At 41.1% G+C, this 22715-nt stretch overlaps 1 protein-coding gene across 2 annotated transcripts in view; it reads right to left on the bottom strand.

Annotated features, from left to right (window-relative positions):
- Positions 1 to 22715, bottom strand: part of HIPK1 (homeodomain interacting protein kinase 1) — a 42545-nt gene that overhangs the window by 5517 nt on the left and 14313 nt on the right. The window contains exons 3-14 of one of the 2 annotated variants that reach the window (XM_021712491.1): positions 19566 to 19685; positions 17520 to 17606; positions 16663 to 16847; positions 15888 to 16050; positions 14624 to 14849; positions 9211 to 9332; positions 7856 to 7990; positions 5197 to 5336; positions 4482 to 4664; positions 3803 to 4009; positions 2426 to 2667; positions 662 to 792 (exon numbers count right to left, since the gene is read on the bottom strand). In XM_021712491.1, the coding sequence (XP_021568166.1) occupies positions 662 to 792; positions 2426 to 2667; positions 3803 to 4009; positions 4482 to 4664; positions 5197 to 5336; positions 7856 to 7990; positions 9211 to 9332; positions 14624 to 14849; positions 15888 to 16050; positions 16663 to 16847; positions 17520 to 17606; positions 19566 to 19685 (1941 nt within the window). Of the gene's footprint in view, positions 1 to 661; positions 793 to 2425; positions 2668 to 3802; positions 4010 to 4481; positions 4665 to 5196; positions 5340 to 7855; positions 7991 to 9210; positions 9333 to 14623; positions 14850 to 15887; positions 16051 to 16662; positions 16848 to 17519; positions 17607 to 19565; positions 19686 to 22715 lie in introns of both variants that reach the window. The other variant, XM_008058381.2, reaches the window with a different exon arrangement.

Raw genomic sequence — 22715 nt, 5'->3', positions numbered from 1 at the left:
GCCTAAAACACATGCACTACCTTGAACCAGCATCTGCACTTACTTGCACGTGCCCTCTCCTGCAGTGGCAGCCTCACACTAACACTTTCTCACTACTGGCGACCATCACCCAGGCCCCAGAACTGTAGCTGAGGAAAGCATGAACACAAACAGAACAAAGTGATCCTCGCCGCCTCATCAGAGGATCAGAGGGTTGGGGAAGCCCTAAATTCCAGACTCTAGCAACAGGCAGGACAAAAACCAGTGGAGTAAGTGGCCAAAGAGCTCTTCACTGTCTCCTGACTCAAGTAAACAGTGTGAGGCTCAGGTTATTTATGGCCTGGGAGATAAAGCAAGAGAATCTGGGCTCAAAGCATATGGTGGGACAGAACCAGGCATGGCATGAAGCATCCTCGGCTCTTTCTAAATTCCACATATCTCCCTCCTCTTTTGGATAGACTAGGGAGGTCCTATGTGAAACCTGGAACCTACGGCCCTGAGCACACTGACAACACGAATGCAAAGAGACTGCACAGGCAGACATCATGCGGGACACAGAACACAAAACCGACACAAAAGGGGCTTCGTTTGGCTTTATTTGGCAGTCCAGCCAGAAGCAGGGCTCTCCAGAAAGTAACAATGAAGGGGCCCCAAACAGTAGGCAGCAGCCCCTAGCGCTCACCTGGCTAAGGTTGAGTGGCTGTGCGGCACCAGTCCCGCCACGCTGAGCTCGATACCCTGTAGGAGTGATACAGCATCCAGACGACTGCCCGCTCACTGAGGCCACTGGTTTGGTCTTATTGCTCAGGAGACCTAAAACAGGGTCATGAGGGCTTAATTAGTTATGAGTAGACATATGCCCAGCACCACCAAGCTAACCTCAAATGGCATCATATGAATGTGTACGCAGTTTGTAAGAGTTAAGATGTCATGTGTGTCTTACTTCCTCAATTCCATTGACACCAGAACACAAATTGTATCACCCATTTCTCTTCTGTCTTGGCACAAAGCTCCATAAAAGATCCTTACAAAGTTCACTTGTGTAAATATTCTCTAATCTCCTGTTATATACAAGGAACTACTGGAAATACAAACATAATAGGACCCAGTATCTCCAAGGAGTCCTTAGTTTTATACAGGAAGGGTCTAAACAAGTACAGAAATGATGATGTGAAGCTGAGAAAGACATTGGTAATTCTTAGGATTTTAAAGTGTCAAATGGGTTTTTTAAAAGACAAGATTCTATCCTGTTGGATACTTACTGTCTTCAAATTCTGAGAAATTTCAGGACAGCTGAGACAAAATGTTGCTCCCCTCTACGTTCCCATTAGGAAAACTGGAGCATTTATTTGGTGACTGATGGGATGGCCTATATTCTTTGGACCCAAGAGTGGACAGAGCTCCTCGTAATTCTATTCAGCAGCTTGGCATCAGGAAGCTCTCCTTTGTCTGCAATGGGATAACTGTCTATTTCTGAGGAGAACTATATAATACCTAACACAAAAGCTTAGCACCGTATCCTCAAATCATAGCTCTGATTGTGGCTATGACAACAGCACAATCTATAACAAAACACTATTTATGCAAGGACGGCACAGATAGCTGTGCTAACTCCAACTCCTCTTCCTTGGTGTCAGCTGCCACTGGGAAGCAGCTACCTAGATAAGACTACGTTGCCTGGGCCCTCCTGATTCTAGGCGGGGCCATGTGAGAGGTGCTCACTATTTTCAGGCTGAAGAGATTAAGACACGTATATGCCTTCTCCAAGCTTTCTTCCTCCTCCTGACCGAATGCTCAGGACTCCAAGGATCTGGTCCGTCCCCCACGGAGGCCGACAAGCCAGGAACACCTGCACTAAGAAGTGAACTTCTGCTACGATAAGCCATGGAAATCTGGGATTTGTTACTATAGCTAGTATTATCCAACACAGTAACTGAACCAGGGAGCCTAAGCCCAGTAACTAACAGAGCAAAAGAGATGGAGGAATTAGCTTGACAATAAAACCAACAAAAGCACCGTTGTTACAGCAATGGAAGAGGAAAAAACCTAAAGCAAATAGTTTTCCAAAACACTGCTGTGGCCATTTTCAATATGATCGAGTCTGGTCCACATCTAGACTGCCAAATGCAAGTCATCTGTGGCAGATCTAAGCGCCTGCTCATTCGTCCTGCCATTGTTCCCGTCTTGTGGGCTTTCTCACGTCAGCAACAAACGTGTTTCCGAGACTACAATCTCGTTTTATACTGACCCAAGCAAGATAAACATGGAAAGACCGACTCACGACCAAAAAACAATTTCACATTGCAGGGAGCCGATTTCTGAATGAACTGCTCTGCGTAAGATCTGTGCCACTTGTCTCTACCACTGACATGAGCAGATTACAGCAAAATATTAAGCAAACACACATCAAAGGAGAATTCAACTCTAGCTATGGAGATATACGTACCTGAGGCCTGGGTTGCCACAGTGCAGTCACCAAGTTGAGTTTTCAGTGGAGGCACAATGATGGTGCGGGTGCCAGTGCCATCTGCCATGACTCTGCCAGGCCCCTCCAAAAGGGGTCCACTATTGCCCCGGAGAGCACTGAGGGTATCAGTGGAATAAGGGCTGCTCAAGGAAGAGTCAGAGTCTGGAGAATCATTGACGGTGACATAACTGATGACATTAGATCTTGGTTTCAGGCCAGAGCTGAAGAGAAGAAAAATACATGAAAATACAACTGCCCTTTTAAGCAATGTTTCTTAGATGGTCTCTGGTCCTCCTATGATAATAGTAATAATAGCAGCAGGAAACTTCTTAGTGCTTATTATGCAAGGTGCTAAGAGGAAATTATCTGGTATGTATGTATGCAAGTATGGCACAGACAGCTATGCTGACTCCAAAACTTCATGCTCCTCTTCTTTGGTGTAAGCTGCCATTGGGAAGCAGCTACCCAGACCAGACTACGTTGTCTGGGCCTTCCTGAATCGAGATGGGGCCATGTGAGAAGCGCTCACTATTACTAGGCTTGAAGAAGACACACACATTCTTTTGGAATCCCACTCTGTCACCCAGACTGGAGTGCAGTGGCATGCTCACAGCCACTGTAGTCTCGACCTGCTGGGCTCAGGCGATCCCCTTCTGCCTCAGCCTCCCAAGTAGCTGGAACTACAGACACGCGCTACCACACCCGGCCAATTTTTTGATTGATTGTAGAGATGAGGTCTCACCAAGTTGCCCAGGCTGGTCTCAAACCCGTGGGCTCAGGCATTCCTCTTACCTCGGCCTCCCAAAGTGCTGGGATTATAGGTGTGAGCCACTGCACCTGACCTCACACATACATTTCCTATACATTCTTATTTTTCTTATATAATCCCAAGCTTTCAGAGCATATAGAAGCGGGAAAAGGTGGCAGCACTACTTAAAAGTTCTACCTCTTTCAAACAGGCCTCTTCAGATTGAGAAATTGCACAAATTTCAAATAATCTCTTATCCACCTACTCATTCTAATTAACTACTTTTTACATGCTTCTGTTATGCTATGTTTTTAAACTATGAAGTTCTTGGAAGGCAGGACTCATGTCTGCACTGCAATGTGGCTTCCAAGCCAGAGTAGCCTGTCAATGTAATACTATAAACCTGCTCTCTAATGTATGTGAAACACTGACATAGCTGATGAACATGGATAGTATTACAGAAAACTTGACAATGCTTGGTTATAAAAACTTAAACGTTTGGGCTGACTCACCCAAGGCTATGCTTCCAAAATACCTTTCTTGAGGCCACTTGCCTGAAGCCAACAGTCAAAGACCAACAGAGTCAGGGAGCCATGTGCCTGCCTTACCTACTGGGTTTATATTTGTTGTCCTCCTCTTCGTCAGTGTCACTTCGGATAGTGATGACACTCACAGGAGGGCTGGGAGTATCTGGAATGATGATCGGCTGATGCTGATCTTGGACAGGCACGAGGGAATTGTAAGAAGACGTGGTGCGAAGGGGACTGCTCCCAACCAGGGAACAGACTTGGGAAGGCAGGACATCCAGAGAGGACCTGGAGGAAAAGGTCACAAGGGAAGATGGTGCCATCCTTGGCTTCCCAAACTGTCCATCTTTTTCCCAGAATGCTTTCCAATTTGTTCTTTGATTCCTTTTTACCTTAATCATTCTATACAACTGTAGAAGTTTCCATGAAAATAAACTAACCACTCTGGTCAGAGTTTCCAGGGGCAAGAGCATTAACATATAAAAGAAACTGTACCTTTGCAAGTCTTTTACCACAGGATTAAATTTCACTCTGTAAAGTGGGCAGGAAAACATCACAAGGATGGCCACATTTCCAGGTGGAAGCAGAGAGAAAAGATTCTTATAACCAGGACATACCCAGATGAAACAACCAGCTCTTCCTCAAAGTGGCAGGCACTTGCTGCTCTACACAAAAAGCATCTATACCATCACACTCCAAATGCCGGGAGACAGTTCTCAAACTGGCACAGTTTTGACCACCAGCTCTAACACAGACTTACTTGGAAGAGACTGGAGCAGACGGCTTATTCTTCTTTGAAGGGAGGGAACTGGATTGTTGTTGTCTGACAACATGGGCAACACCAACATTCAAGGGCTGAGCAGTGGCCAAAGTCACATGGTTAGTCAGCAAGGATGGCTGCTGCATGATAGTACTGTACTGGCTGCCATGAGAATGGGCATTCCTGTGCCAACAGGAAGAAAGAGAGAAGAGTGAATCCCCAAATCACTGGCAAGTCAGAACCAAAGTGGTATGAAAAGCAATTAAACAAATGCAGCTGCATTTTATTCTTAAGGTCAGGCACCTAGATTACAAGGCATTAGGATCTCACTGTGTTGTTGCTAATTGCTTAAGACTTTCTTTAAATCTGGAGTAAATGATTCTTGACCTTAGAATCTATTATTTTCCTATGTTCAAAGTTTCCTTTCTTCTTTATGGAGATGAGGGCTAGCTATGTTGTTCAGGCTAGTCTTGCACTCTTGACCTCAAGCAATCTTCCCACCTTGGCTTCTAAAATGCTGCGATTACAGGCATGAGGCACCACGCCCAGCCTCCAGAGTTTTATAATTCTATCTTCTAGCCCAACACAGGTTGTTAAAGGATTTCAAACAGATCGATGTTCCTTTATTTTCTTCCTCATCTCTCCATATCTCAATGCTCCTACCTTAAGGGGCCTGCCCTTACAAATCTCCCGCAGAGTAACATGGGGTACTTGCCTCCAGTCTGCTAGCTGCTGGCCACTCCCCATGGTCTCAGGAATCATTGCTGTGGGCTGGACAGAGTTGTGTAGAGCTACCCCAGGCAACTGTTGCCAAGTTGAAGGCAGGAGAATTTGCTGAGTTCCTCCAGGCCAAGCCTGCTGTAAGGAAACAAACACAGAAAGGTCCAGACTTGACTCATTCTTGGTTTTGCTTGTTCTTTAAAGAAAGAAAAATTCCTATTTTAAAAGAAGTTCTTGTAGATTGTTAACTTGCAGAGATTAAAAAAAGTCAGAGGGGCTCAAGGATACAAGCCATATGAACAGGGAAAGAAAACAAACTGCTTTCTCTTGGCTACCTCCATAACCTGACCATCTGGGTATTAAAGAAAAGAAGATGCCTGTAGTTAAAAGTTTCTATTATACTGTAGAGAAAAGGAGTCTGCAAGTTCAGAGGTAAGAAAAACAAGGCAAAAAGTAAAATACTTAAGAGATAGATGCAGAAAGCATCATATTTTGTTTTTAATAATTACCTAAAACATATTTATTTTATGTCTCATGTTTAGGAACACTTCAATATAAAAACTCATCACTACAAGAAAATGCATCATTTCTCGGTTTTAGCAAGCCATGTTACTTGCAACAGACTGATAAACAAATATGTTTTCTGTACTTCTTAAAGAAATTATGGCATTTTCTGGAAAAAAAATGGAAACAGATTCGGAGGCTTCCTTTGTAAACTTGAATTCTGCAGTACGATTACCTACAATGCTTGGGTACATATGGTTCTGTTTCTTGAATTTCAAATTGCAAGGCCATCAACACACTGTTTTAAAAATACTTCTGCAAGTAACAGATCCACTCTTTACAAATACCGGTTCCAAACAAGAAGGCTTCAAAGCAGAGAAACTGCAAACACGTCTGCTACCATAAGCAGAATTTAAAACAAAACAAAACAAAACAAAAAAAATAAGAGAAGTATGTTAAGTCACACCATGCGTCTTTCCATAAGCCAACACCTGCACAAGACAAAGCATGTAGTTTAATACAAAGCAAGGAATAACATTCCAACGTGAGGCAGAAATCTGGCGTTCCAAGCGACGAACTGTTTTGACAGAGGAAGAACAAAAATATGCAAAGCTTAGCAAATGGCTAGTGCAAACTTAAGAGAAGCAGCAAGAGAGAAGTGTCAACTAACATCCCCACCTCGAAACTATAGGTGAGAAAGTTAAAACCAGTGGGCTAGTTCAATCAAGCTGGAAATATATCTGACTCCCTTGAACCCAGGTTTTATGCTTATCAGAAAATTAATGTGGAAGTGACAAATAGTTTTGTGAAAACCAAATTCCAACCAAGGGTACATTTCTGGAGGTGTTTTTACTCAAATGAATACTTGAGAAACAGAAATGTTAAGCTACTTTGAAAAATGAGAAATACAGGATTCAAGAGCATCTTTCAGATTTTAGAATGCTGACCTAAATTTAAATTTCAAATGAATACTTGAGAAACAGAAATGTTAAGCTACTTTGAAAAACGAGAAATATCAGGATTCAAGAGCATCTTAATTTCAAATAATAAAACGTGGGATATCCAATAAACAATTCTAACTTCCCCAAATAAACAAAAACTCATCCAAAAATCACTCTTAAAGTTACAAATCCACCAGACACGGTGGTTCATGCCTATGATCCCAACACTTTGGGAGGCTGAGGTGAGAGAACTGCCTGAACCCAGGAGTTCAAGACCAGCCTGGGCAACATAGCGAGACCGCATCTCTTAAAAAAAAAAAAAAAAATTTGTTTTACAAATCCCTGAAATACATCTCAAAGTTCTGAATGTTTTTCTGATGTCTAAGCCAAATAAACTACAATTGTAGCTATATTCAATAACTTTTTCCCATGACTTTTAATAACAAACATATTGTATTTGCACAGTTTTTGTTGGCCATATTTCCACCTTTGTATAGACCTATATGTGCGATAATTAATTTCTTCAAAAACCCCTTCACTTTTCATTTTAACCAGTAATATGATCAATAATATGATCTACATTCAAGGGAACATCTTTAAATGGAAGATACAAGCTGCCAATGATCATGAGAGGCAAAAAGAGCTATCTTCATGTGTTCACAGAAAGATGGTTAATATCAACTGAGACTCAAGCAGTAAAGAGCATCTTAAGCATTTCTACATGCACAAAAAGTTTTAGAAGCTTAAAACAGCAAAAAAAGAGAAAGCTAACTTGCCAAGGAGTTCAATTTTGGCCATCCGGGTACCTGTAGCAGAGCCAAACTAAAGGCCATTTCAAGGATCAGAGGGCAAAAGACAGGGCAGAAAACATAACACTGTTGAAGCTCTTCTGAAGTTAAACCAAGAGCTTTTATCACACTAGGCTGGCAAAGAAGAATCAAGGGACCTGGTCCCTTACAGAGGCACAATGAACATCAGAGTCAAACAGTGCTTCAGCCAATGTTGGGAGGAAAACAATGAGACATTAAAGATGCAGCAAGAACACAGCCACAAGATGGCACATGCTTCCATGCCCTCTGCAAAGACTAAGCTAAAAAATTTTTTGAAAAATGAGAAAATCAGAAAAAAACAGAACAAAAACAAACAGGAAAAAAAAAAAAAGAAACCAAGGAAACTCCGTTAGTAACACAATCAAGTGAGGGGAATTACCAGTACAGCGGCAGTCTGTTCAACCAGCGCCGGCCGGCCGGCTGCGCAGCTCAGAGTAAAGGGCACCGCATACTGCGGTGTGATGGTGGCTACTTGAGGGTGGAGAGTTGCTACCATTAGTGGTGTACAGCTTCCCTGAAACGTAGATCAGGCAGGTGAGTGAAACACACACGGAGGCAGGTTATCTGGATTCAGAAGGGCTCTCATTCCCCCCAAGTACTACCAAAATGAACAGTAATTTAGTATCACCTAAAATGCATGTGCCAAACACAAATTTGCCCCTTCAACACTGTAAAGCATTGGCCTACTAAATCAAAGGCCAATGGCTTAAAGCAAAAATGTACCGGAATCCTTCTAGGGTCAGATTCAGAGGATCAGGTCTATGAAACAGACATTTAGAAAGAAGTACTACTCCTACTCACAAAAAGGGTTTCTGAATTTCAGAATTCCCTGTGTCATGGGCCATAAACATTTACATATAGAATTTAAAATACAGTATTTGTTATTATATAAATACTTCACGATTTTCTCACTCATCTTAGGTGCATATTCCATAGCAAGTATAAAGTTTTTGTTTTTAAGAGATAGGGTCTCATTCTGTCACCCAAGTTGGAGTAGTGACACAATCATAGCTTACTACAGCCTCAAACTTCTGGGTTCAAGCAATCCTCCTACCTTAGCCTCCCAAGTAGCTGGGACTACAGGCGCATTCCACCATGTCCAGCTATTTTTAAAATTTTCTGTAGAGACGGGGTCTTGCTATGTTGCCCAGGCTGGTCTTAAACGCCTGATCTCAAGCAATCCTCCCACCTCAGTCTCTCAAAGTGCTGAGATTACAGGTATGTGCCACCATGCCCGACTATAAATATAAAAACGTAAGGCTTTCTGTAGCCTGGCTAAACACAGGAATGAAGGAATGTAACACTTGAAGAGGCATCCTGATGTGATCCAGCCTCTCAACTATGCTGAAATTCTAAGAAAGAGCAGAAGGGACACAAAGGGAGCAAAATGGAATTTTATATCTTGGAATCAAAACGTTGCATGTGTCTTTAAAAGTGCCAAGGTTAAAAAAAAAAATCAACTTCATCCCACAGAATTAGAGTAAACCTACTCAGAAGACCATTTATCAATGTTTGGATATTTCTTCATCTCTGCAGGTCTAAGGACAACATGGCAGAGTTGCAAGAGTGTTAGGACGGAGTTTACTGTTCCATATAGATGTTTCATATTAGGTCCACTGAATCATGACCGAGAAAGATCTTACAGTCACCACAAACATCATCTTCTAAGACAAAATATCTGATCCTCAACAGTGCTTCGGCAGCACTGAGTATCCACACTGCTCTGCTTTTTACCTGCGTAAGAACTCCTGACTGAATCTGCAGCGGCTGAGCAGCTGGGGCCTGGGGGACGATTGGCACAGCATTATCCATCCTCACAGGGAATCCAGAATGCTTTGTTGTTGCTTGTAGTCCAGCTGTTGGAGACAGTGTCACACACTTCAATTGTTTTACTTGGTCTGGAGTACTGTTGGTTTTAGGTTTTAGTTCTAGACACTTAAGACAAAGGAGTTTCATTCATAGACGTCTTGGAAGTTAAAAAAAGGAAGACTCACTTCCCTTTAGGTTAGATTAATGAAAAGATGTTTGACACATGGAGGGCTGGTTTAAGGGAATTTGTTTTTTAAAGCTACAAAATTTATAACACAATATTCATCCATTCCCGTTAACAGTATAGGCAAAAACAAACAGAAAACCTTCACTTAAGTTACCTTCACTTTTTAATCCAGTAGGAGAAAAAATACTTAACTGTTTAAAAATTGTAATCTATTAAAAGCAAAGACTTAAATATAACTTTTGGTTAATTAGATAAGAAAAATTATGAAAAGTTCAACAATTTATCATCAAAATTACAATTTTGTTTAGAATGTTTTAAAGAATGTTTTCCTCTATTCTCAGAAAATATAACCTCCACTAATTAATCATATATTTTACTTTTAATCATGCATAAACTGAAGAAATTATGCCTAGCATAAAAATATTTTAAAAGCAGACATTTTGGTTTGGGTTCTTTTTTGAGTCGGAGTCTCACTCTGTCACCCAGGCTGGAGTGCAGTGGCACACTCATGGCCACCCCAGCATCAACCTGCTGGGCTCCAGCGATCCTTCTTCCTCAGCCTTCCAAGTAGTGGGAACTACAGGCATGTGCTACCATGCCCAGCTAATTTTTGATTTATAGTAGAGATGAGGTCTCGCCAAATTGCCCAGGTTGGTCTCGAACCTGCAGGCTCAGGCAATCCATTCACCTTGGCCTCCCAAAGTGCTGGGATTAACAGGTTGAGCCATCGAGCCCAGTCAGACATTTTGGTTTACAGCAACTATTTCTACTTATTTAAGAAATCTGCTTTTGTCATTAACAGCTTTCTAATAAGACTCTTTTGTGGTTAATGGACAGCTAGAAAAATCAAGAACTTTTTGCTGTCTTTAAAACAGTGATTATATATCTTATTCTTTTTTTTCATTATGCTCATTGACACAAATGTGAATAAATGTTTCCTACAAATAGGAAGACCGCGTTCTGGGGAGAAATGGAACAGAAGACAGTTCTTCCTTTTGCCAAGACTTGAGAAGAGAGCCTTCGAAGTTTCTTCTAAACTCACCCTCTCAGTACATACTACGGACATAAAATGAAAACAAGACACTGGGGACGCCGGAGGGAGGGAAGTGGGGAAGAGGGCGAAGGCTGAAGACGTACTTACTGGGCACCATGTTTGCTATTTGAGTAATAGTTCAAGAGAAGCCCACACCTCACCACCATGCAATACAACTGTGTAACAAGCCTGCATATGTACCCCCGAATATATAATTTAAAAAAAACACCTAACCTATCAAAACTTGCAATAGTTTCTATTATGCTTCTAATTCACCAATGGTTGAAATTCTGTTAAGTGAGGATACAAATATTTTAACTACAAGATTCCTTCAGTGACATTGTGTAAGCTTTCATCAACTAATTTCCTTGATATTACTATTATCATCATCAAATGAACATAATTCATAAGCTGTAATACTGCTGTTTTTAGCAAGTCAGTCTTTCCAATTTTCCACTTCAGCAATTTATTACTAATTTAGTAATAAGTTGTTAAAGAAAAGTATAATTCAGAAATGTACAAAATAAGAGGAAATAGCAAAATCAGAATTTAAACACTCTAACAATATTTTTTTAAAAAAACACTACTGGCCGGGCTCAGTGGCTCAGCCTGTAATTCCGTGCCTTGGGAGGCCGAGTTGAGTGAATTGCCTGAGCCCACAGGTTCAAGACCCACCTGGGCAACTTGGCGAGACCTCATCTCTACCATAAATCAAAAAATTAGACAGGTGTGGTAGTGTGCGCCTGTAGTTCCAGCTACTTGGAAGGCTGAGGCGGAAGGATCGCCAGAGCCCAGCATGTCGAGGCTGTGGTGGCTGGGAACGTGCCACTGCACTCCAGTGTATGCGACAGAGTGAGACTCCAACTCAAAAAACAAAAACAAAAAAAAAAAACCAAACACTACTTATGGAAAAATAAAATATTGAGATAAAAAAGTGACCAGCCATGCTTTCTTAGCCAACGCTATCTAATAAGAAAGCTAAGTAACACAGAATTCTCGCGCACAGTGCCAGGACACATGCCTAATTACAAGACAGTAGGACTGTCACAACCTCCTACAAATTGGCTGGAACTGGGGAGGCAAAATTTAGAAGTGTTCACTACAGAAGCTCATGGATGACTCCCAGGGTGATGAGGTAAAAGATGGGGAAATCACAGAATCATAGTTACACTGAGCAAAATGCATTTCTATTTTGGTCAACTGGAATAGTATGGAAAGTAGTATTTATAGTACTGACCTACAAATGTGACTCAAAAGTATTAGATTGCTGTAGTAATTGAGGCTAAGTCATAGCAGTCAAACTCTTTTAGAATTAGTTTCTTCTCTCCACCACAAGGAGAAACAAAGAATTAACGCAAGGAAACATGTTGGGAAGGTTATCCTTGAATCCTGACCTAAGAAGGATTAGGGGTGTGTGTGTGTGTGTGTGTGTGTGTGTGTGTGTGTGTGTGTGTGTGATTTTTGTTTTATTGAACATAGCCCTTTAAGGGGTGTGTGTGTGTGTGTGTGTGTGTGTGTGTGTGTGTGTGTGTGTGTGGTTATTTTTGTTTTATTGAATATAGCCCTTTAAGTAAAGAACCATGGACGTATGTACTATTAACTGCCTAAGTGTGTATCGTTCTCTAAGCATAAGCATCTTGTAAAAGATCAGATGGTCAAAGAAAAGTGGACAACCTGGAATAGAGGACTGCTGGATAGAAATCAGCAAATGGAGGCTAGCAACTGAGAGGCCGTATGGAATAATACTTCAAAACACATATCCCATGAACTCCTCTGCCAGGATTCAAACTATGGTTCTGCAGTAATTAGTGATAAGACTTTGGGCAAATAAGGGAACTATGCCCAATTTTCTCATTTATATATTGGAGATGATTACATTATCAAAATCCTAAGGTTGTGAGGATGAACTGACACGTAAAAAACACTGAGAGCATTATCTGGCATATAGTAATCCATATCAGGTATCATCATCATGACCACCTGAATTATTATTATTATTTTTTGAGTTGGAGTCTCACTCTGTCGCCCAGATGGGAGTGCAATGGCCGCTCCCAGTCACCGCAGCCTCAACCTGCTGGGCTCCGGCGATCCGCCTCAGCCTTCTAAGTAGCTGGAACTACAGGCGCGCGCTACCACGCCCGGCTAATTTTTTGATTTATTGTAGAGATGAGGTCTTGCCAAGTTGCCCAGGCGGGTCTCGAACCCACAGGTTCAGGCAATCCACTCATCTCAGCCTCCCAAGGCGCGGGATTACAGGCTGAGCCACCAAGCCCGGCTTCACCTGAATTTTAAAACTGTCCTTCATTTGGAAATTTTAAAATTTGCTCTACTAGCTCCTCAAGTTATTTAGACTTCCTGGATAGGGGGGAAGAAAAATTTCCAAAGCTTATACTTAATTATACCAAAAGGGGTTATCCAAATTTTTCCCTCTACCTATTCCATTTACATTTTGTTTTGCTAAAGAAACTCAGAAGTTCTTCGCTTCATCTCTCAAGTATCATCTGAGAAGAAGCAGAAAACTTCAGGTCCCACATCAGAAGATTGTTCCAATGAAACTCACTTGGGAAAAGGTGGAGGAAGGGGTAGCTAATTTGCTAAGTTCAGTAGAAGAATCACTCAGCCTATGACAGCCCAAGTACAGAATTTACTATTATGAAGCATATGCAGAAAGTAACTTGGTAAGTTAAGCAATACGTGCATTTACGCATTTGGAATCTGCTCGGCCACTCTCCCTGGGGTTTCCCCCTGGTTTACATCACTACTGCTCGCCTGTCCTCCCGGTAATCTCTCAGTCTCCCCTAGCCCCTCTTTTCCTTCTGCTTGCTCCGACTCTGTCAGAAACCAAACAAAGAGTCACAGTCAATATGTAACTGATGCGAAATGACAAAAATGCTACCTTCTTCTATGTAAAGTGTTACATGAGAAGGCTGAGTTCTGTTTATCCTCATAGGGTACTGACACTGATTTTCTATTAGGAAGGTCAAGTATGTTATCAGAAATAGCCTTAAAGTAATTTAACCTTCTAAATGGCTTATCAAATCATTAAACACACATTTCCCATATTTCAGAAAAAAGGAACTGGACAGACTGGATTATAGGATAACAATGTGAAAACAAAGAAGGACGAAAATTTGAAAATTAAAATCTTATTGCAGCACACGGAGTCAGCCTCCTCCTTCAGTTATTCTGTTCCTCTGCTGATAGGAGTTTGAGGAATGATACGTTTCATAAGCTGAAGCAGATAATCTTAATGCCTTCCCCACACAAGCACTCAGCTTGCAGAATTTTTCACAGTTCACTAAATAATGATTTTTATTTCTGAAAGTAATTTAAGAGCTTTCCACATTCTTAAACATGATTTTTAAATTTTAGAGTAAAATTATCTTTTATTTGGAACATAATTTAATTTTATAAAATGACATAGGAAATAAGATTCAATAAATAGCAATTCTGCTTACAACAGATTTTTTCAAGATGAATATATTCTGCATATTGACAGACACATGCTTACACAAGATCTAAGACACTGACACAAGAACTCAATGGGTAGCCGGGTTCGGTGGCTCAGCCTGCAATCCTGTGCTTTGGGAGGCTGAGGAGAGTAGATTGCCTGAGCCCGTGGGTTCAAGACCCGCCTGGCAACTTGGCGAGACCTCATCTCTACAATAAATAAAAAATTAACCGGGCGTGTTAGCACGAGCCTGTAGTTCCAGCTTCTTGGAAGGCTGAGGCGGAAGGATTGCCGGAGCCCAGCAGGTCGAGTCTGCGGTAGCTGGGAGCAGCCACTGTACTCTAGTCTGGGCGACAGAGCGAGGCTCCAACTCAAAAAAAAAAAAAAGACCTCAATGGGTAAGAAACCTGATATGCCTGCCTGTGGTTTAGGCAATTCAAATAAGGAAATATAAATTAAACTCCTGTAATGTGTCAGGTAGTAGAATGGTTAGATAAATAACCAATGTAAAAAGGAAAAAACCACTTTGTGATATCACCCTATTTTAGTTCCCTTCATTATCAGAGACAGACTTCAAATTTGTCAAAAATCAGAACTAAACAACTAGATCTGCCCAAAGCAGGTCGAATGCTATAATATCATATGCCACAGGAGTTTCCCCACTTACTCTGAAACGCAGGTGGACACACTATAAACGTTTGTTGGAATGGATCTGTCTGAGTGCAAATCTGGGTGGCTCCAGGCTGCAAGGAAACACCCTGCTGGGCGACTCCAGGAACTGGTGCGGCAGATGAAGGGTACAAAGCTGACTGGTAGTTGAGCAGTGAGACATCGGAATTAGCCAGAGAAAGAGTGGCAGCTGCTGCAGTAGAACTGGAAGCTAGAACACTAGCCTACAAACAAAAGGATTATATGTGTGCGCTGGTTTTATGTGGACAATATTTTTACATATACAGATTTGTCCAGAAAAACTCAGAGCAAAGTTTTAAAATGTAACAACAGCAGTCTTTAAAAAAATTACTCTCTGATTAAGAAATTTTCCCAGTTCCTAAATTTAAGGCACATTACAGGGTCAAATATGCAAAGAATAGCAAATGGCCCTATACTGGTTGTGGCTATACAAGGCCCACCTACTTCTGCACAAAAAATTGCTAGATGGACGATTCCCACCAAATCTTGCATACTTTTCCATTTAAAAAGCAGACCTAGGTAAGAAATTGGGAAGCTTACATCTTCATAAACAAACAAATGTGGCCAGCACTTTGGGAGGCAGGGGCAAGAGGACTGCCTGAGCTCAAGGGTTTGAGACCAGCCTGAGCAACATGGCGAGACCTCATCTCTACAATAAATCAAAAAATTACTAGGCGTGGTGGCGCATGCCTGTGGTTCAAGCTACTTGGAAGGCTTGAAGGATCACCTAAGCCCAGCAAGTCGAGGCTGTGGTGGCCTTGAGCATGCCATTACACTCCAGCCTGGGCAACAGAGTGAAACTCTGACTCAAAAAAACAAAAATAAAAACAAATGTAAATATCACTGGTTAGCAAACAAGTGCAAAATCACCTTAAAGTTAATGATTGTAAACCTTTCAATACAGCAATGAAACTGTATAAAATCCTTCTCCTAACAGGGAGAAAGTCATTTGGCTAAAGTTAGGACAAGTAACAGCAGTAAGTAGTACAACAGTCAGACCCCATTTACTTGACTATGCTACACTATGAGGGGATGGACTAGGTCTTTGTTTTAACGTTTGTCAGCCCATGACTGGAAGGTGTTATCAGTCTGCCCAGTCTTCCATCAGTTTGTGCCAAGTAGAAAATTCTGAAGAAGGAATAAGATCGCCAAAACAAAGTCTGGTTCCTTTACCTCACCTTGTACTCTAATAGTTTCTATCCCACTTAGGCTTGAGTTTCCCACAATTATGTACTGAATACCTGATTGTGCACTGTATTGAGCTGGTTGCTGAAGCTCATGGTTAGATTTGTGCTTGTATTTGGAGCCACATGTGTAGTGAAGGGACTCTTGATCTGACTCACTGTATCGTACATGTGAACCCTTCGCTTGCAGATCTCCATGTTCTGAAAACAAGACTTAACACTGAAAAAGAGATTCAAGATTCACTCAATGAATGCTGAGATTTAAACAGATGCAAATAACTAAAAATGAACACAGATCAAACATTTTTCTCTAAAAACTTCCACAAATTAATCACTTTTCATAAGCCGGGCACAGTGGTTCACGCCTATAATCCCAGCACTTTAGGAGGCTGAGGTGAGAGGACTGCCTGAGCTCAGGTGTTCAAGACCGGGCTGAGCAACATGGAGAGGCCTCATCTCTACAATAAATCAAAAAGTCAGCCAGGTGTGGTGGCACATGCCTGTGGTTCCAGCTACTGGAAAGGTTGAGGAGGAAGGATCACCTGAGCCCAGCAGGTCGAGGCTGCGGTGGCCATGAGTATGCCACTGTACTCTAGCATGGGTGACAGAGTGAGACTCCAACTCAAAAAAAAAACCAACCAAAAAAACCTTTTTATAATCATGAAGAAAAAAAATACACATCTAATTTTTAATCTCATGATTTTTCAATAAGAAAAGCATCAGAGCCAGATACACAAGCACCAAAGTTGGGGCTCACGTGATAGTGCCATCTGTGAGTAACTCAAACAAGAACCACATGATAGCAAAAAGCTCCAGAATACACCATACTCACTGATTGCTATGTGGAAAATCCAGAAGGTGAGTCATTGTCACAAATTGATGGTTAAGAGTTTTCAGAGGAGTAATTCTCTTATCTGCATCAATCGTTAGCATTTTTTTTAACAGGTCAATGTATTCTCTTCGATCTGCCTTCTCTGCCAACATGTCTGTTCCCTCTAAGTCTGTAGACATATTCACCTTTCAAGGAAAATTCAGAAATATTACACTTCTTCATTTAAACTTTAATGCTGACACTAAATAGCTGCTTTCTCTCCAACGTATATATATGCAATGGTCAAAAGGGAAACCTGAAGAAATTCTTTTTATTACAGTGCAGTCATTTTCACAAGAGGAGGCTCTTTATGCTGCCTAATTAAATCTTCATCTACATTTAGTGGGAGAATAAAGCTGAATAAATCATTGTCATTAAAAATTTGGAACAAACGAGTTAAACAAAAGTGATTATTATTACTTAAATATAAAAGTTCTTATTGATAAAAAGATTAAATGACATAAGTGTGAAGTGTTCACAGTTTGTCACATAGTAAGCACTCAATAAATGTTGCTCTTATATATTTTAGTAGACAAACTGGGACAAGAAAGAAACCTTCATAACTAATATTTTAAAATATTGGTATGTAACAAGATCAGTTCAGTAAAGCAAGGGAGAGATAAAATTCTGAAAATATACTTCCTTAGATTCAAATCTTCTTTTAATGACAAAATATCAATGCATTTTTTTCTGTAAAAATTGAAAACGAATACTTGAAAGATAACAGATTAAGTATGTCTTTATTATAACCAATGGAAGTGTGTCTCTGGTTAAGGAAATACATAAACGTCTGATTTTCTGAAACTTTTCATACTCACCTGAGCCATGTCATCTAAACAGTTAAAAATGTACTTCCGAGCTTCTTTTGATTTTATTCCAGTCTCCAGTTCATGTTCTTCAGGTGTCTATAAAATAAGGCTTTTTAAAAAAAGATTCCATCTTTATGCTATTTTCACATTTTATTCAAAATTAAAGCCAGAATACAAAGAGACAAGTGTCATCACCTTGCCAACCATGGATGGCAAGCATGAAAGTAACTTACAACCAGAAAATCCTCCAGTGGAGAGATGTGACCTTGATACCTAGCTACCCTTTCAACAGTGATAGGATAAACATGCAAGCAATGACGTAGCACAGTTTCTGAAGAATGTCAGGTAAAAAGGGACATTATCACTTTTCTCTTAAAGCTACTTTGAAATGAATTAAGATCTCAAATGCTAACTGTTCAATAGGCTCAGAGGCAGAGTCACAGGGTTAATCAAATTACTCAGAGATTTTATGTTGAAGGAGTAAGCTCAGAAGTAAAAAGCAGATATTTGTTTCAAGAAAACATACGAGGCTGGGCGTGGTGGCTCAATTCCATCCCAGCACTTTGGGAGGCTGAGGCAAGGGGACTGACTGAGCTCGGGGTTCAAGACCAGACTGGGCAACTTGGTGAGACCTCGTATCTACAATAAATCAAAAAATAAGCTGGCATGGTAGTGCGCACCTGTAGTTCCAGCTACTTGGAAGGCTGAGGTGGAAGGATCACCTAAGCCCAGCAGGTAGAGGCTGTGAGCATGCCACTGCACTCCAGCCTGGGCAACAGAGTGAGACTCCAACTCAGAAAAAAAAAAAAAAAAAAAAGAAAACATACAAGGTCTGAATGTGGACAGTTAGAAAATTATATTATTTTGTCATACATATTGAAATTTTTTTTTTTTTAAAGCCAGAGTCTCACTCTGCTGCCCAGGCTGCAGGGCAGTGGCAGGCTCATGGCTACCGCAGCCTTGACTTCCTAGGCTCAGGCAACCCTTCCGCTGCAACTACACGCACACACCACCATGCCTGACTAATTTTTTTATTTATTGTAGAGAAGAGGTCTTATCAAGTTGCCCAAGCTAGTCTCAGGCAATCCTCACACTTCAACTTCCCAAAGTGCTGCGATTACAGGCATAAGCCATAATGCCCTCCTTTCCCCGTGATAATTATTTTAACCCTTGGCACTTGGAGATGTCTCACAGATCACATTCCAGCAACTCAACCGCACATTTTTACAAAACGGTTAAAACAAATTACTTCATATTAAATAGTACGGCAATAGAACCAATTATTTCATTGTAATGATATTTGGCTTATAATGAAATATTAGACATTAAAGAACTTATTTCTGACAATAAAATCAAAATTTTCTATCTTATATTTTTCTAATGTGTGGTTAACATGTAAAACAGTCACCAATATGCACTGCAGATTCTTTGATACATATTGTGCAATAGTAACTTGTTTGACATCTTCTACCTCATGTTTTTCTATTTGGGCAATCAGCCTCATTTTCTTCCTCCCATATTAATATATGTAATTTATTGTCCCGTCTGTTGTTCGAAGACAATGTGGAAGGATGCACTCATGATTCCTGAAAAAAACCACTTCTCAAATGATCAATCGGATCAATCAGACAAACTTCAAAGGACACACGTTTTTCATTGTTTTTGAATAGAAAGCTTCAAGGAAATATACATTTTTGAAAAATTTACAGTTGCTTAAGTTTGTCCTATACAATCAATAGTAATCTCTGTATGTCCCATAAGAAGGGACATTCAAGTGCAAAAGGTTAAAAATAGTCATGCTAAATACCTCTAGTTCTCCGTATCACTTAATGGTGAGCACTACTTTCCACACCCCTATAAGCTGCTGTTTCAACATATACAAAATAACCTCCGCCAACTGAACTGGCAATTCATGGTCTGTGTTTTAACTAAGAATAAGGCCAAACGGGTACAATAAAATTTTTCAAAATGTTTCTTCCAGCAGACATACCTTCCCCCACTTCCCTCTTCTATCTCAATAATTTAATAACCTAAATTCTAGCAGGGAAAACAGACCTTAAGCCTCCACAGCGGGTACCCCAAATTAGGATCTCTGTTGAAAAACCGGGTTGTTTTTGTTCCAGCACTGAGAAGATATTCAGCTGGCAAGCCTTGTGTTTGTGAAATGTAACGAATCTGAAACATCAAAAGGATCAAACGTCAATTTGGAGAAATTATTTTAGGTAAACTATTACAGACTTTTACATCAAAACATTATTGACTCTAGTCAAAAAAGGTACTGCAAATAAATAAATTACTTAATATAACTGAAGTTTATCTGTGAAAACATACGTATACTAACCCATCCACAATTAATTCCCAAATATTCTTTAGTAGCTTCCTTGTTACTACTATGTGTTATTGACAAGGAAACCAAGCTTTGAAAATTTTCTGTATAAACCTTTTTGCTTTTGTGTAGACTTCTAAAACAAAGTTCAAAAAACTTTAGATTTCTATGACAGACCAGAATAGGTTCCAAACACTTTTTCACAGATTACCAATGTTTTTTTCTGACTTGTTGCTTTTTAATGCATTATCAAATTGGAAAGATTAAGAAAAAATTTCCTCCAACTTTTTTTCTTTCTTGGATACTCTAGCTCTTGTCAATTGTCCCTACTCTAAATAGCTATGGAGCTTATCCCTCATATCATAAAATATAGAACTTAATTTAGCTTCTCCACCCTCACATCAGCATTCATTGAACACCTTCTATGAACTAAGCTAGCAGTTCTCAAAGTGAGGTCTAGGGGAAACCTTGGAAGCCCCCAAGAGTCTTTCATGGTGTCTATGAAGTAAAAACTATTTTCATCATAATACTAAAAAGTTATTTGCTTTTTGCACACTCGTCTCATGGTTGTACAATGGAGACAGTCGGGGGCGATGTGTGAAAATGTCATTGCTTTAATGGTTATGAAATAGGCTTATATATTCTTGTTTTAAAATGTTTTATTGTTCACCCTTCTGTTTGCTTCTACAATTTACTCTAACCAGAAAAGCAATAGAAGAGCAACTGCTTCTGTCCCGACCGTTGAGAGCAATACAAGAGGTGATTTTTTACAACTCCTCCCACCCCCATATATGAATAACAATACTTAACATGAAACTAGAAAGAAATTTGTAAGCAAGAAAATAAATCTCACTTCCTCCCTTCCTAAAATTCTCAGTTTTGACTAGGCATGGTGGTTCAAGTCTGTAATCCCAGCACTTTGAGAAGTAGAGGTGAGAGGATTGCCTGAGCCCAGCAGTTTGAGACCAGCTTGGGCAACTTGGCCTTGTCCCTACAATAAATCAAAAAATGAGCCAGTATAGTGGCGCATGCCTGTAGTTCCAGTTACTTGGAAGGCTGAGGCAGAAGGATCACCTGAGCCCAGCAGGTCGCTACTGGGGTGGTGGTGAGCATGCCACTGTACTCCAACCTGGGTGACGAAGAGAGACTCCAACTCAAAAAAAAAAAAAATTTCTCAGTTTTAATTTCGAATGCAGTATATATCGACAGACACAAATCATATAAATAGAACTCTTGGGACCCTCAATATGTTTTTAAGAGTGTCAAGCAGGCCGGGCGCAGTGGCTCAAGCCTGTAATCCCAGTACTTTGGGAGGCCAAGGTGAGGGGATTGCCTGAGCCCGCAGGTTTAAGAACGGCCTGGGCAACTTGGCAAGACCTCATCACTATAATATATCAAAAAGTTAAGCGAGGTTCGGTGGCTCAGCCTGTAATCCTGCACCTTTGGGAGGCTGAGGTGAGTGGCTTGCCTGAGCCCGCGGGTTCGAGACCCGCCTCATCTCTACAAGAAATCAAAAAATCAGTCAGGCGTGGTAGCGCATGCCTGTAATTCCGGCTACTCGGAAGGCTGAGGCGGAAGGATCGCCGGAGCCCAGCAGGTCGAGGCTGCGGGGGCCGGGAGCGGCCACTGCACTCCAGTCTGGGCGACAGAGTAAGACTCCAACTCACAAAAAAAAAAAAAAAAAAAAAAGGAAAATTAGTCAGGGTGATAGCACGTGCCTGTAGTTGTGGCTACCTGGAAGCCTGAGGTGGAAGAATCCCTGAGTCCAGCAGGTCAACGCTGGGGTGGCCATGAGCGTGCCACTGCACTCCAGCCTGGGGGCAGAGTGAGACTCCAACTCAAAAAAAAACAAAGTGTCAAGCAAAGGTTGGCAAATGACAGTCTGTAGGTCAAACCTAGCCCAAGATCACAAGACAATTTTAGGCAACAGCAAACTATTACTCTAAATCCGTGAAAGTTACATAACTGGAAACCAGCATAAAGCATTAATGAAATAAAAATATTTTTAAATGTAAATAAGAATATTTTAAATGTAAATGACTTTTGCATACAAAAAGGTGAAATACTTTTTAATCCAGGATAAAATCTGTAAAATACACTAGGCAGATATTTTAAATGATAGGGTAGAAGTATATTTAATGACATGTAAAGATATTTGGCAATACTGTAAGAAGAAAAGCAGTTTACAAATTAATTATCTCATGTTTTTTTTGAAAAGCTACATTTCACTGATTCTAAGGGACACATTTTTTCACATTAACATCTTTGAAATCAAGGTATGTGTTACAACTGATAGCTGTTAAAATTTAATTGGCAGCATTCTTTCTTTCTTGGGGGTACAGAAAAATGGCATATCTTTCAAAGCAACGGTGTCTTAGATTTTTTTTTGTTGAGTTGGAGTCTCCCTCTGTCGCCCAGACTGGAGTGCAGGGGCCGCTCCCGGCCCCCGCAGCCTCGACCTGCCGGGCTCCGGCGATCCTTCCGCCTCAGCCTTCCGAGTAGCCGGAATCACAGGCACGCGCTACCACGCTCGGCTGATTTTTTGATTTACTGTAAGGCGGGCGACCCCACACCCGACGCCTGCCCAGCATATAAGGCCTGGCTGGTGGGACTCTTCTCCCGAGAAGGGCCTGCGGAGACCACAGGCAACGCCTGATCCAACAGCTGGTCCTTTAAACGTCCATCTCAAACTACGACTCTTCACCGCCCGCCCGCTTGTCTTCTGGGCTATTGCGCAGGTGGCTCTGGCTGGCTTCCCTGGGGGGGCTCATCGCCGGCAGGACTGGTGGCCCCAGGAGTGGTGGCAGATCTCCCGGGGGTGTTTTGGTCACAGGGGCGTTCCGACACGTCATCAGGAATTTCCGGTCGTAGATGATCCT

Source organism: Carlito syrichta, unplaced genomic scaffold (genome assembly GCF_000164805.1).
Source record: "Carlito syrichta isolate Samal-C Ts95f unplaced genomic scaffold, Tarsius_syrichta-2.0.1 Scaffold303316, whole genome shotgun sequence".
In the NCBI taxonomy this organism is placed as follows: Eukaryota; Metazoa; Chordata; class Mammalia; order Primates; family Tarsiidae; genus Carlito; species Carlito syrichta.
This window is presented reverse-complemented; position numbering and strand designations above follow the sequence as displayed.